Source organism: Fundulus heteroclitus, chromosome 23 (genome assembly GCF_011125445.2).
Source record: "Fundulus heteroclitus isolate FHET01 chromosome 23, MU-UCD_Fhet_4.1, whole genome shotgun sequence".
Classification (NCBI taxonomy): Eukaryota; Metazoa; Chordata; class Actinopteri; order Cyprinodontiformes; family Fundulidae; genus Fundulus; species Fundulus heteroclitus.
In genome coordinates this window covers 33,370,261-33,382,600 of record NC_046383.1, presented here as the reverse complement: position 1 = coordinate 33,382,600, position 12,340 = coordinate 33,370,261, and the positions used below count along the sequence as shown (strand labels likewise).

The 12,340-nt window shown below is 39.1% G+C and overlaps 1 protein-coding gene across 2 annotated transcripts in view; it reads left to right on the top strand.

Moving 5' to 3' along the window:
* LOC105927650 (mitogen-activated protein kinase kinase kinase kinase 4) overlaps positions 1–7,028 on the top strand; it is an 84,201-nt gene extending 77,173 nt beyond the window's left edge. For both annotated transcript variants that reach the window (XM_021317606.2, XM_036127075.1), the window contains 3 exons: positions 4,781–4,940; positions 5,041–5,180; positions 5,306–7,028. In XM_021317606.2, coding sequence (XP_021173281.2) covers positions 4,781–4,940; positions 5,041–5,180; positions 5,306–5,389 — 384 coding nt within the window. In that variant the 3' untranslated portion in view covers positions 5,390–7,028. The remainder of the gene's footprint in view (positions 1–4,780; positions 4,941–5,040; positions 5,181–5,305) is intronic.
* Positions 7,029–12,340: the final 5,312 nt, after the last annotated feature.

Here is a 12,340-nt window from a genome sequence, read left to right as displayed (position 1 = left end):
GTACAGGTTATATTTCCTCACAGCAAAGTAAAAGGTCTGCCCTCAAGAAAAGTTGAACTGCTTGCAGAGTTCTTTCTAGGATGGTTGGAGAAAGGTTTTTGAAGCAACTCTTCAACGTTAACTTTATTTATGTAGTACTTTACAACAAGCAAGGCTGCGCAACAAGAACACAATAATTGACAGCAGGTAATGAATCAGGAGGCATGAATCAAATAATTCATTAGTTTAAAAATGAGTAGAAATGATGTAAAAATAGAAATAGTTCTGATATGAAAAGCCGAGGAGTAGAGATGGGTATTTAAAAGCACCTTCAAAGTCTTGAGCTTATTATCTGCTTTTATACGGATCAGTAGATTAGTCCACAGTTTAGCGCGGCGACAGAGAAGGCATGACCACCTCTTGGATGAGATTCTTTACATATGATGGGGCAAAACCTTTTAAGACCCTTAAAAACCACTAGCAAAACTTTAAGTCGACCCTGTAATGATGTGGCGTGGAGCCAGTACTGGAGTTAGATGTGTTTCCTGTTAACAGGAGAGCAGCAGCATTTTGGACGAGCTGGTGAAGGGATGACTGATCTAAACAGATATATAAGGAATCACAATAATCTAGAAGAATTGATATAAAAACACCTAAAAATCCTGAGGAACAAGATAAGGCTTAGCAAGAAGTCGTAGTTTGGGGGAAAAAAAGCTTGTCTTGATAACTGAATTTAAAGGAGCTGTCAAAGAATAAGCCAAGATTCCTGACAGAGGAGCAATTGTTTGATCAGATTTTGGAGAGGGAGAACAGATGGTTTGAAAGGGGGGTGAAAGAAGCCATCTTGGTCCAAAGAGATTACATCAGTATTATCATTCAGGGACCAAGTTCTCCACTCACACCAAGCAATAGCTTCTAACCACCCAGGACAGTAACGGGTGGGTCAGTGACTTGTATCTGACTGAGAATGGCTTCAGGAGGATAGGCCTCCATGTCCTTTAAAACAGCAGCGCTCTGACTGCAGGTTGCTCCAGTGTGAGCCACCAGAACCGACAGACTCATGGAGAGGTGTTAAAGCATCTTCAGAAGGAACTGAACAAAAGTCCAGCTGCCTCTGATTTTAGTCTGTTTGCTGCAGAGGAAAAGGTACATTGATCTGTGCTTCAAGGTGCTTCTTTTTGCACCGTGATCTTGGGGATCAGTTTACCTTTCAACACTCCTCTCTTCTCCTCCCAGAGCTGAGCGGACAGAGGCGCTGCTCCTCTCGTTTTTTTTCCCCACCTCTTTTCTCCCTTTCATGTCGTTTTGCCAAATCCTACCGCTTTATACAGTCAGGCGATCCCAGTAAATGCTGACAGGTCAGTGCTCATTAATATCAAATAGGTGAAGTTGTAAAATTAGCAGTATGGCAAGCAAACATAACAGTGACCAAAGCATGAGGAGGATGTAAATAAGGTGCGTTCCAACATTTTCATGCTGTGTGACAATTATTTAATTTTGCTAAGTTGCATCAACATGTCACACATTTCTTAATCCACTCTAATTGGTTAATTTTTCTCCTTCAATTACTAGGAGCGCATTTGCATGTTTTTTGTTGTTGTTGTTTTTTGCATCAACTAATCACAGCTCCTAAAAGAGACTCTGATCTAAAGCAGCAGGGGTTCCCAAACAACAGTTATAATAAGGTCATTAAAAAAGCCTTAAGAAAGCGGTTTTGGTGCTTTGATACCAGACTGAAACTTTTCATAGATGCAGTTGTCTACGACATGAAAACGTTTGCAGCTGGATGCAAACATTTTTTTTCGAGAACTGTGGAAAGAGAAGGCAGCTTGGAGATTGGTCAGAGAAGGGTTGCAATATTTTTTCGCGTGTTTTAAGGCCGCTGGGTCACAGTCTGGAGTAAAGGACGTGTTTATCAATAACAAAAGTCTTCTTTAAAAAGATGTCTGAAGAAGAGTCTGTTGGCTGCAGATGTTTCATCATATCAGTTGAAATCAATAAAGACACAAACTGTTTCAAGCAGCAGGCCACAATGGATAAGTGACACTCCCCGGCCAAAAATCAGGACCACAAATCGCTATACTGTCAGAAAACCTCTGATCTTAGATTTCTGCAAAGAAAAATACGTTTTCCCCAATGGCCATTAGAAGCTATAGAGGCAAATGAGTTGGAAGGATTTAAACCAGAGTTTAAGAAAGAACTTGAGGCCCACGTGAGTGTTAGAAGACACCTGACTCAAGACAAAGCTGGATCTAGCACTCTTTTTAATATTTATGTAAACTGTCCTTTAAGATTCCTGAGTACACATCAAGTTTATCTTTTTTATGTTGTCTCTCGGCTTGTCTACGTTGTTGCCTGAGTCCATGAATGGATTCGTGGACATATTTATCTAAAATGCACTTGTTTGTAATATCATTTGCAGCAAGACATTTTTTAATGTAGGTTGTTGGATTTTAGCCTGTTCTTCAGGCAGTGAATTAATTACTTTGAGTACAATGCAAAGCCGCATGCCATGAGAAGCTTTGTACTGCAAAATGCGCTCTTTATACCTGCTTCGACCAGCAAATTTGTCTGGTCCTGCCTATTGCCAGAAGATGTGGTCATAGGTCTCCAATTAAAATTTAGAAGTGGTGGGTCATTCATGATTATTTTTGGTTTATCAGGGGTCATAATCTGTTCATTTGAGCAACCCGAATGGGATCAGAATAACAACCCATGGCAACAGGAAGTAAAGTAAATCTTTCTACCTAATTTTTGGGTTAAGTAGATTGTTACAATACTTTGTTTACAGGTATGAAATGGAAGGAGTATTAAGAATGAACAAAAATGAAAACATCATGCAATTGTTTTAATTGGCAGAGAAGATAACGGTATTGTTCTTAGATGTGCTATTATGATCAACATGTGAAGTTAAATTTAGCCCCAGTGCCGCTTTTAATCTACAAGCTAGCATTAGCATGTCAGCACAGCTCGTTGGAACAGGAAGCTAGAAAATTAGCCTTTTAAATGTTTGCCATATGATGAGCACTAAGGTAGAGAAGTGTGAAATTGAGTTTGTTTGGTAGTTTTGACTACTGGTTATGATTGTAGCATCAATAAATAGCCTTCAAAAGAAATGTTGGACCAGCAATAAGTCAAATTCTGCAAGGAAGCATTTAGCAAGTCTCTGGTAAAGCAAAACGTTTAGTATTTTGATTGTCGTTAGCACTTAAATCTTTTATGTATTCATAACTGTAGTTTTTCCATCCCTTTATTTTATCACAACTGTAAAATTTCTATTCTTTGTTTTTTTTTTTATTGCTTTTTTTTAAGTGAGTGGGTTTGTGTTATTCCAGTCACGCTGCTGCTGATACACTAAAATAAAGGACTATTCTATTCATTTCCTGTGGTTCTCAAATGTGTCTACATGTCAGTTAAAATACCAGCTTCTTGTGATGTAAAAATTAGGTCATCAGAGGTCATTTCAAACCTTTAGTCGCAAAAATAAAAGACTCAAAGACACGACTTGGACGTGTGCCGTAAAGACACGAGTCTCAGACCTGGACTCGAGTCTTGGTACCAGTTTTTATGGCATGTAATGAGGGAGGTGAAAGGAAGCTGGTATGTCAGCTACAGACAACAGCTGCAGTGCAAGGACGAGCTGGATTGTTATTATGCCATGTTTATGGCTTATAACAATATGTTTGTGTATTCCTATTTTCTCATGCTATTCGTGCCCATTTATATAAATTTAAGTTTTATATAAATTATAATTTAAAAATGATAATCAACCTCAAGCAGGTTTTTTGGATAGCAATATAAAGGATTAATGATTACAGTTTGTTTAATTGTTAATACATTTATAGATTGGGATATAATTGTCAAATCTTCATGTGGTGATTTAGGTCTAAGGACAAATGGTACATGTTTGGAATGCTAACCTGCGGCTATGCAGGGTTGGAGGTGACCTAGATGTTTATTTTGGACATTAAAGACGTAGTACTTGATTCAGAGTTGCCCCCCTAAGACTTGGATTTGGGGAAACATCTCTATGAATGTGACATACATCCTGTTCAATTCAACTAAAAAACAACTGAATCTGTAAGGAAAAGAAATGGGAAAATGTAGAAAAGGTGCATTAATAATAATAATAATATTAATAATAATATATGCAGAGGTGTGTTCCCTCAGACTGATACTTTATAGAATCAGCTTTGGGTTTCATTTCAGCATTCAGGCTGATGGGGTACACACGTATGGAAACTAAAGTTGAACTTTAGGCCCCAATTCAAAAAGGCAAGTTTGACACCAAAACCTGCAGTGAAACATGATGGTGGCAGCATCATGTTTCACTGCGGTTGCTTTTGTTTGGATGAAACTGAGTTTCTGTTGAGGCGATGGCTGGCTGCCGTTACCTATAGAGGAGAGACAGTGGTCAGTATACATTCTCTGGAAACCGATTTGATGAATTCGGTAAAAATTAGGTATCAAAATGACAAAACTTTCCAGGAATGTAACGCGTTTTACTACAAAGCAAAGAGCTTAAATGGTTTTATGTGAAGAAACTGAAAGACGTGGCCAGACAGTCCAGGTTTCAGTCTCACTGAGCATCAATGATGGAAATTTAAAAACAAACTCTCTGTAGCAATAAACCCCCTTTTTTTACTCAATAATATTCTCTGCATGATTGCAAAAACTATTTCTATCTATGATCAGATCGATGTATGCAATTCAAATGTTTTGCCACCTTTCCATGTACATAGAAAATAGTCATTTATCTCATTTTTTAAACAATTTTTAATGGTTTGCTTTTGTCCGACAGATCCAGGGTCCCATCCACCCTCATGCCATCATCATTTTGCCAAACAAAGCCGGAACGGAGGTTCTGGTTTGCTACGAAGACGAAGGCATCTACATCGACACGTACGGCCGCATCACCAAGGACACGGTGCTGCAGTGGGGCGAGATGCCCACATCTGTTGGTAAGCAGGACCGCAGGAGCGAGCGCACACTCCTCCAAATCGCTCCTCTCCTCTGCCGAGGACTCATGTTGGTGCTTCCTGTCCCTGCTTGTTTGTCCAGCCTACCTTCAGTCCAACCAGGTGATGGGCTGGGGCGAGAAGGCCATAGAGTTGAGGTCGGCCAACACGGGGAACCTGGAGGGAGTCTTCATGCACAAGAAGGCCCAGAAACTTAAGTTCCTGTGTGAGAGGAACGACAAGGTAAGAAGGAGACTAGCATTTCTTGGGTCGTGAACCCAAATTGTACCGGTTTCATACCCACCTCTGAGTTCAGCGGAAATCTTGCAGTGAAACATACAGCAATCCCACTGTTTTTGACGCTGCAGGTGTTCTTCGCTTCGGTGCAGTCCGGAGGCAGCAGCCAGATTTACTTCATGACGCTGGGACAGAACTCGCTGTTCAGCTGGTAACCGGTGGATTTGTCGGCCGCTGGGGTCCGTCTCTGACTCTGGGTTTGCTTGATGTTAAGATTTGATGCTGACCGACTCTGACCCTCCTGATCAGAGGGCAGGATTCAAGGATTTAGCCCCCTGTCCTCCCAGTCTTATCCCATGTTGATAAGCAGCAGTCCCTGGATGGACTGATGATGGATCCTTCTGCCTGGATCCATCAGTCCGTCCCTGGCTACAGCAGCAGAAAGGCTCTCAGACTCACAGAAAGGTAACTTTAGTTTGTCGCTTCGTCACCTGTCAGCATGGGATGTCAGGAGGTAAGGCTAGCAGTGCCTTTGTGAGAAAACAGCGACTCTGAACGTGCTCCGGTGTTTTATCTCCATGTAGCAGAAGAGAATCTGGACTTCATGCTGTAGCAATTTGGAAATACGCTCCTGGACATCAGTTAACATCTGATCCTAAGTTTCCATTTTTGTTCTCGTCCCGGATGGATCAGCCACTCCCCTCACCGCCTCGTGAAGGATTCATTTAATGGCATATTTGCAATATCTCAAAGATGTTTAATATTTCTGAAGAGTTTTAGATAATCCCAACATGATCAATTTATTTCATTGATTAAACGACCATATGAACTATATGAGGTTCATCCTCTTTGTTAGGAAGAAGAGACAGACTCCATCATTCACAGATAAATTTGTACCCTTTACACAGAAAGAGCTCACGATTCACTATCAATAAATAAACCCTTTTTTCATAGTTCAGCTCAAATTCTAATCTCTGAAATATGCGGCGCTGCTTAGTTTGATTTGAATTTAATTTGTCTTCCCACAGTCCCGTAGCACTTTACTTGTGAGCATTTAGTCCACCCCAGAACGTCTCCTTTTTGTTTCCGCATAAGGAGGACCAAAACCAAACTGCTTGAAATTTTGAGACAAAGATGAAAAGTAGCAGCGCACTGTTGCTTTTTTTTGTTATTGTACAGCTGAAGATGTACATATTTATCTAGAATGCACTGTTTTCTAAATGTTTTACAAACGACAAGCCATCTTTATTTACCTGTACAGAAATATAGGCTTATAAATGTGAAAATCAACCTCAGAGCAAAGTATTTGTATGTTACTTCCTTGATTTCTGAATGTTTGTGAATTTGAGTAAGAGCCACTGACGGCAAAGCTCTTTTTCTAGTTCCACCAACCTCTTTAAAACATTCATGCGTTAATTAATCCTTTTATTTTTATTTTTTTTGGTTGACTTTCTCCTGATGTGTATAAATCAGGTGTTTTGCACAATAACCATGATGAAGCCGTTTTCTATTATATATCCTGCGTTGGAATGAATTCATGTTTTTAAAGCAGACATATTAAGCCATTGGAGTTCCTGTTATCCGTTTACTTTAGAGCAGTATTTGTTACACTGTTAATTATGGCACGTATCTTTGTTTCTGACAGGATTCTTTTGTTACTTTTGAGCCTCACAACTTACTTCCTTCCATCGCCTTGAAATGCTAACAGTTAAGTTGTGAAAGTGTTTTATCCTATTGTTTTGAGTTCAGAAATAACTGAGTTTAACATCAATGATTGACCAATGATAACTAGGTAATTTGACAAGTTATGCAACTTAAGGGCTGAGATCAGTTCAAAGAACATTATGAGATTGGACAGAATGTGCCAACTAAAATAATCATCCATCAAATGTGTCCAAAGTCACAGTGTGATGTAAAGTTAAACGAAACATATGTGAATTTAGCATCTGGAAATGTCTCCATTGTCATTGTGTATACATTCAAGCATGAGCTCTAGCTTGCATTGCCATGTATGATTCGCTGCAGGTTTTCACTTACATTTTTGTCAAAGTACTGCCAAATATTTTTTATAGTCATTGATGTTTGTAGGTAATTTTAGGTATGAACTTGAAATTGCAGCTGGTTCTGTGAGAATATTGTAACCTCGACCAAAACAAACCTTATTGGGTGTTGAACTATTTGTTTTTTTGCTAACTTTTTGTTGAATGTCTTGACTGTTTCAGTAGAACAAATAGCATTCATTCGTAACAAACTCAGTTTACTGTATTAATCAAATGGACAGGATTGTGAACTCACACTATTTGATGTATTAGCAAGCACAAAGCTAAACATCAGCTAACTTCAGCTAAAGCTACCAGATCTGGTTATTAGCCTAACTTTTGGAACTAGCTAACATTTTTAGCTAAGATTAAAGCTTGTTGGCTAATAGTAACCAAAGTTTAGTTTTAGAGAAAAATGTGTATTGTTTTTGTCATAAAACATCAACTATGTTCAACAGCACTTGTGTGCAACGGAAAAGGAATCAGAAAAAATACATTCTAGGTAGATTACATGAAAATATATCAAATACATTCCATTGGCTTTACATCGCTTAAATATATTTGACAAGTTATGTGTCTGTATGAAGGGGGCTTATTTAGAAACAAAACCGGGCTAGCTTGTGGTTAGCTTCAGTTACAGCTGCACACTTTTTGACCGATTGAACCCGCATTTGGCCATGTTCTTGAGCTTGATCATGTTCAGTAAAGAGTCCAAATAAGACAGAGGAGCATATTGAACCTTGCCCGGAAGTAATGCACTGTTTTTAGCTTCTTTTCAACCAAGCTGCAGTTTATTTACCTGGGCCAGTTTATGACAAATCATGTATTTTGAGTGATAAAATAATGTTTTCTTTTTGCAGAAGAAAACAAACATATTACGAGTGTGTTTTTGACATTGCCAATCACAAATACACCCTCTCACAAGCTATTAGAAAATACAACCAGCTTATGAAATTCACTCATCATCATCTGCCCATTAAAATCCCAACTCTGGCCTCTGTTCCTCTTGAAGACAAAATAGAAGGCATCTTAAAGGGGACATGTGCAAAATGTACTTTTTTTCCAAGCTTGAAGACGATAAGTCAAAATGTTCCCCCACGTCCCCCCCAGCAAACTACAAAAATGGCCGATCTGGTGGAGTGGAACGCTCTGCTACCTGGAGGGGGCGTGGCATGTGAGGGGCATCCTTTTGGATTTAAAGAGATCAAAACGATTTGTTCTCAGACGCACCTCAGAGCAGGGTAAAAAGGAGGAACGTGGGGGTAAATTAACGGGGGAATTCAGACCAAAGCTTTGCAGTTCCACTTTATATGGACCACAACTAATGATTCCAATGTGAGAAGGAAGGACTGTAAAGCATTATATGTCCCCTTTTAAAAATCAGTGTTCATGCAAATACTCCTTATTGTACTTTTTAAATCTTGTTAATGTAGTTGTATATATTTACGTTGATTACATGGAGTCTCCAATAATATTTTTAATAACCAGCAGAGATGTTTTTCCTTTTGAAAAGAGGTTTCTGGGAAGAAAAGAAGCAAACAGTCCATGCCCTTATGTTTCATGCTTAGTTAAAGTTAGTTCTGCAGTCCTCTCCCCTTCAGTGTCCCTGGATTTCACTGTAGCTGGATCAGTAATGAGAGCGAAGCAGATCAGTGCATTGCCTCCTACACCTTCCACTAGTTGGGATCCTAACAGATTCAGTTTCAGACCCGTGGTGACTCACATCTCTACCCCTCCCACCAGTTCTTTATCTCTCACTCGTCTCCAAACCTTTCATCTTCCTGACACTTTTATTCCCTCTGCCGGTTCTGCTCGACTCTCTGTAGCATCTGTTACTCGTCTTGATTTCTGTCATCCCTTACTTCCTCCATATTTTCCCCCCTGTTCCCTGAAATATTTCTGTCCTTTTTCCAGCAGTTTGTAATTGAACTAAACAAGAGTGGTCAGACAAAACACAAAAACTTGACAGCCTTTACTGACAAAGGGAGTCCTTTTTAAACGATAGGAAGTATGTTTTCCTGATTAAATATTGAATTACCCCCTTGACACGTGTTGCAGTTTAATATAGCAGGAGGAAGCAGGATGTGGGGAAAAAAGGCTGTATAGTTTTAAGAAATGAAAGTCTGTTGAAATGTTTAGTTGTCTTGTAGGAGACGGTAAGGTAGTGGAAACAGGTGGTCTAAATACTGTAAGCGAAGAAGGATGGGATTAAAAGAGGTAGCTGATGGCGTTAGAGAAGTGTTAAGTACCCAATAAAAGCGGTGTTTATTATTGCTCCCGTAGACATTGATCCTCGCTTTAAAAAGTTGGAAATGCCTTAGGTATCCAGGGTATGGTTGAAGAGAAGAATAGGTGACAGGAACAGTGATTAAACTAAACAACGTCTCAAGATTAAATCCTTAAATTGAAATTAGAACTCACTGGTGGACCAAATGAATCCTACTGAAATGCAAAATCATCATGTGTGTTAGAAAATAGACATTTTCTTGGTCATGTAATTAAGAAAACCTCTGTTACCTTGATTTTGCACTGGACCTATGTTTGATGTGTTGTATACTGTATGCCTTTCTGCTTTGAGATGAACTCACTCTTAATTTACATTTTATGTAAACAAGGAAAAAATTACAATGATGCAACAATAAATATCTTGAACTAAGTCTTGTTTCTTTTTAATGTTGTGCCAGAAGCGGAACGAATGCTTTGCTCATGGAGTTCAAGCTCCCCACGCCAACATTTCAGCTCTGACTCAATGGGTTATCCCAGTAGTTCTGGGAGAAAACCAGTACCAATGTGTTGAATATGGGCAAAGTGAGAGAGGCTCAGCTAAAGGTCTCAACTAATATTTAGATTGAAAAGCTGAGAGAAATTGTTCTTTTGAATAGTATCTATCTGCAGTTCCCTACAATGATGAATTATCACATTAGACAAATCTTATAGCAAAATAAAAAAAGACAACTCTGACAGCGTTCAGTTAGATGTAATTTCTTTTTCAGTTCTGACCTACGTTGTTGCTCAGAGAAAGGTCTAGAAACGTCTGCTGCAGAATGAGTAATATGTCATGGCAGTGAGTTGAAGCAGCTAAAGTTCTCAATGTTCTAAACATAATCCATCTTTGTTTTTGTCTTTAGGGTTTAACTATAATCCAGGGATATTCCGAGGCCTCTTACTGTCATGCCTGTCATCTCTAAAGGAACAGTTGAAAAGGGTGGTTATTGGTTGATTTATTTCCAGAGACGTCAGCAGAGGTTTCGTACTGAAACCGGACATATAAAACTTAAAATCCATTTCCGTTCAGGAGTCGCATTGGAAGTAACTGCGCCGTGTCCTCATCCCTTGAGCAAGTTTTTTTCCTGACGCCAAGTTTTCAGCAGTTCTTTTCTTCTTTTAATCGTTTCAAAGAGACCTTTTTGTGGAAGAATGTTCTTTGCTTATCAATTTTAGGAATCTCGCCCAGCCTTACTTTTCACTTGATCCTGTGTGAGACTTACCATCCACTTTGTTCCGGTTAGATGGGGTGGCAACTCACCACAACCCCATCTGGTACTGGTTGATGTTATATGAACTTCTGGGAGAAGAAACCCAGTAAGCCAAGGAATAATCAGAAGAGAGGGAGGGTTGTCAGGGACCCCCACTTGATCAAAAAGGTCCCTCTGTGGGACCTGACTGATTATCGGGTCCCAATATTGTTTAGATAAACCTTGTTTGTGTTTGTCATGTCTGTCTACTGTATTCTTGCCATCCTGGAGAAATCGAGACTGAGTTTTCTATTCTGATTTGCTGACAGCTTGAATGGCTGCACAGAAAAATAAAATACTGTGTCTGACTAGTGCATAATCACCCCCATAGGCTACTGAAAGAACCACAATGCCAACACTTTCCCATCCCAGAGAGAGACGAGGGGTTCATGCTGGAGCAAACTGCCAGCCTGTGATCCCTGGACGAGAGAAACTTTCAGCCAAACCAGGAATGATTGGATGTTTAACTGAAAACGGAACGATTCAAAGTCACTACAGACTATGGTCTTTCTCCCCTTCCCCATCCTCTGAGGGCCAGGTAGACGATCAGAAAAGGCAAGGAGACATTCCCACACAGAGCTGAGAGGAAAATCAGGAAATACTGACAACCCTAGAGCCTAAATGGCTTTAATAAGTAGCCCAAAGTCCATTTATAATTTTTGCCAAGCACCTTTAGACCCTGACCACTAGAATTAAAAAACGTTTAGTTTGTTTTTACTTCTCTGATTTGTTACTTATGTAGCTCATCAGAAAATGCTAATATAAACTAATATAAATTAGTTGAACTGCTAATAAGTGGATACATTGATTTAAGCAGTAGCTTCACATTATTGTATTTTAGTGTTTTGGATGTCGCACCCTTATCTCTGATAGAGATAGGCTACAATGCTATATAGTAGATTGACTTCTGGGCTTTTTATTTTCTTTTTTTTTCTTTTTCCTTTGGGATAAATAAAGTATTTTTTAATTGAATTGAATTAAATGTATAGGTGATCATTCAATGGGAGAGGAAAAGAAGCCAAATCAGACTATTTAGATTAGTAAATTAATCGTTACATATGAGACTGATTTACCTATTAAATTATATTGTTGTGGGATTTAAAATAGCATTAATCTGCGCTACAACAAACTAAAAAAAAAAAAAAAAACACAGAACAGGGTTGAATCTTCCCAGGAGAGGCTGGCCTACCAAAATTACTCCAAAAGCTCCTCAACAACTCATCTAGAAGGTCAAAAACAACCCAAAATCAACACCTAAGGCACTGAAAGATCAGCTTGCTTCAGTTAAGGTCAGTGTTCTTGATTTCTAAAAAGAAAGAAGCAGAAGAAAACTTGCATTTAGAGAGAGAAACGTATGTGTCATGTTACACCTGAGATAAAACTAAAAAAACGGAACCGAGGTTATAAAGGGGTCTAGTTATCCACACATAAATCAAATTCTGATGCTGTTTCATCACCATAAAACACCGTTAATGCTCCAAAAAGAAAAAAAAAGAGCTGGCCAAAGTTCCTCCACAGCAATAGAAAAGACTCACTGCCAGTTATTTCAAACACTTGTTGACAGCTATTGCCACCAGGGGGCAATTACTTTTACAAACAGAGCCAAGTTAGT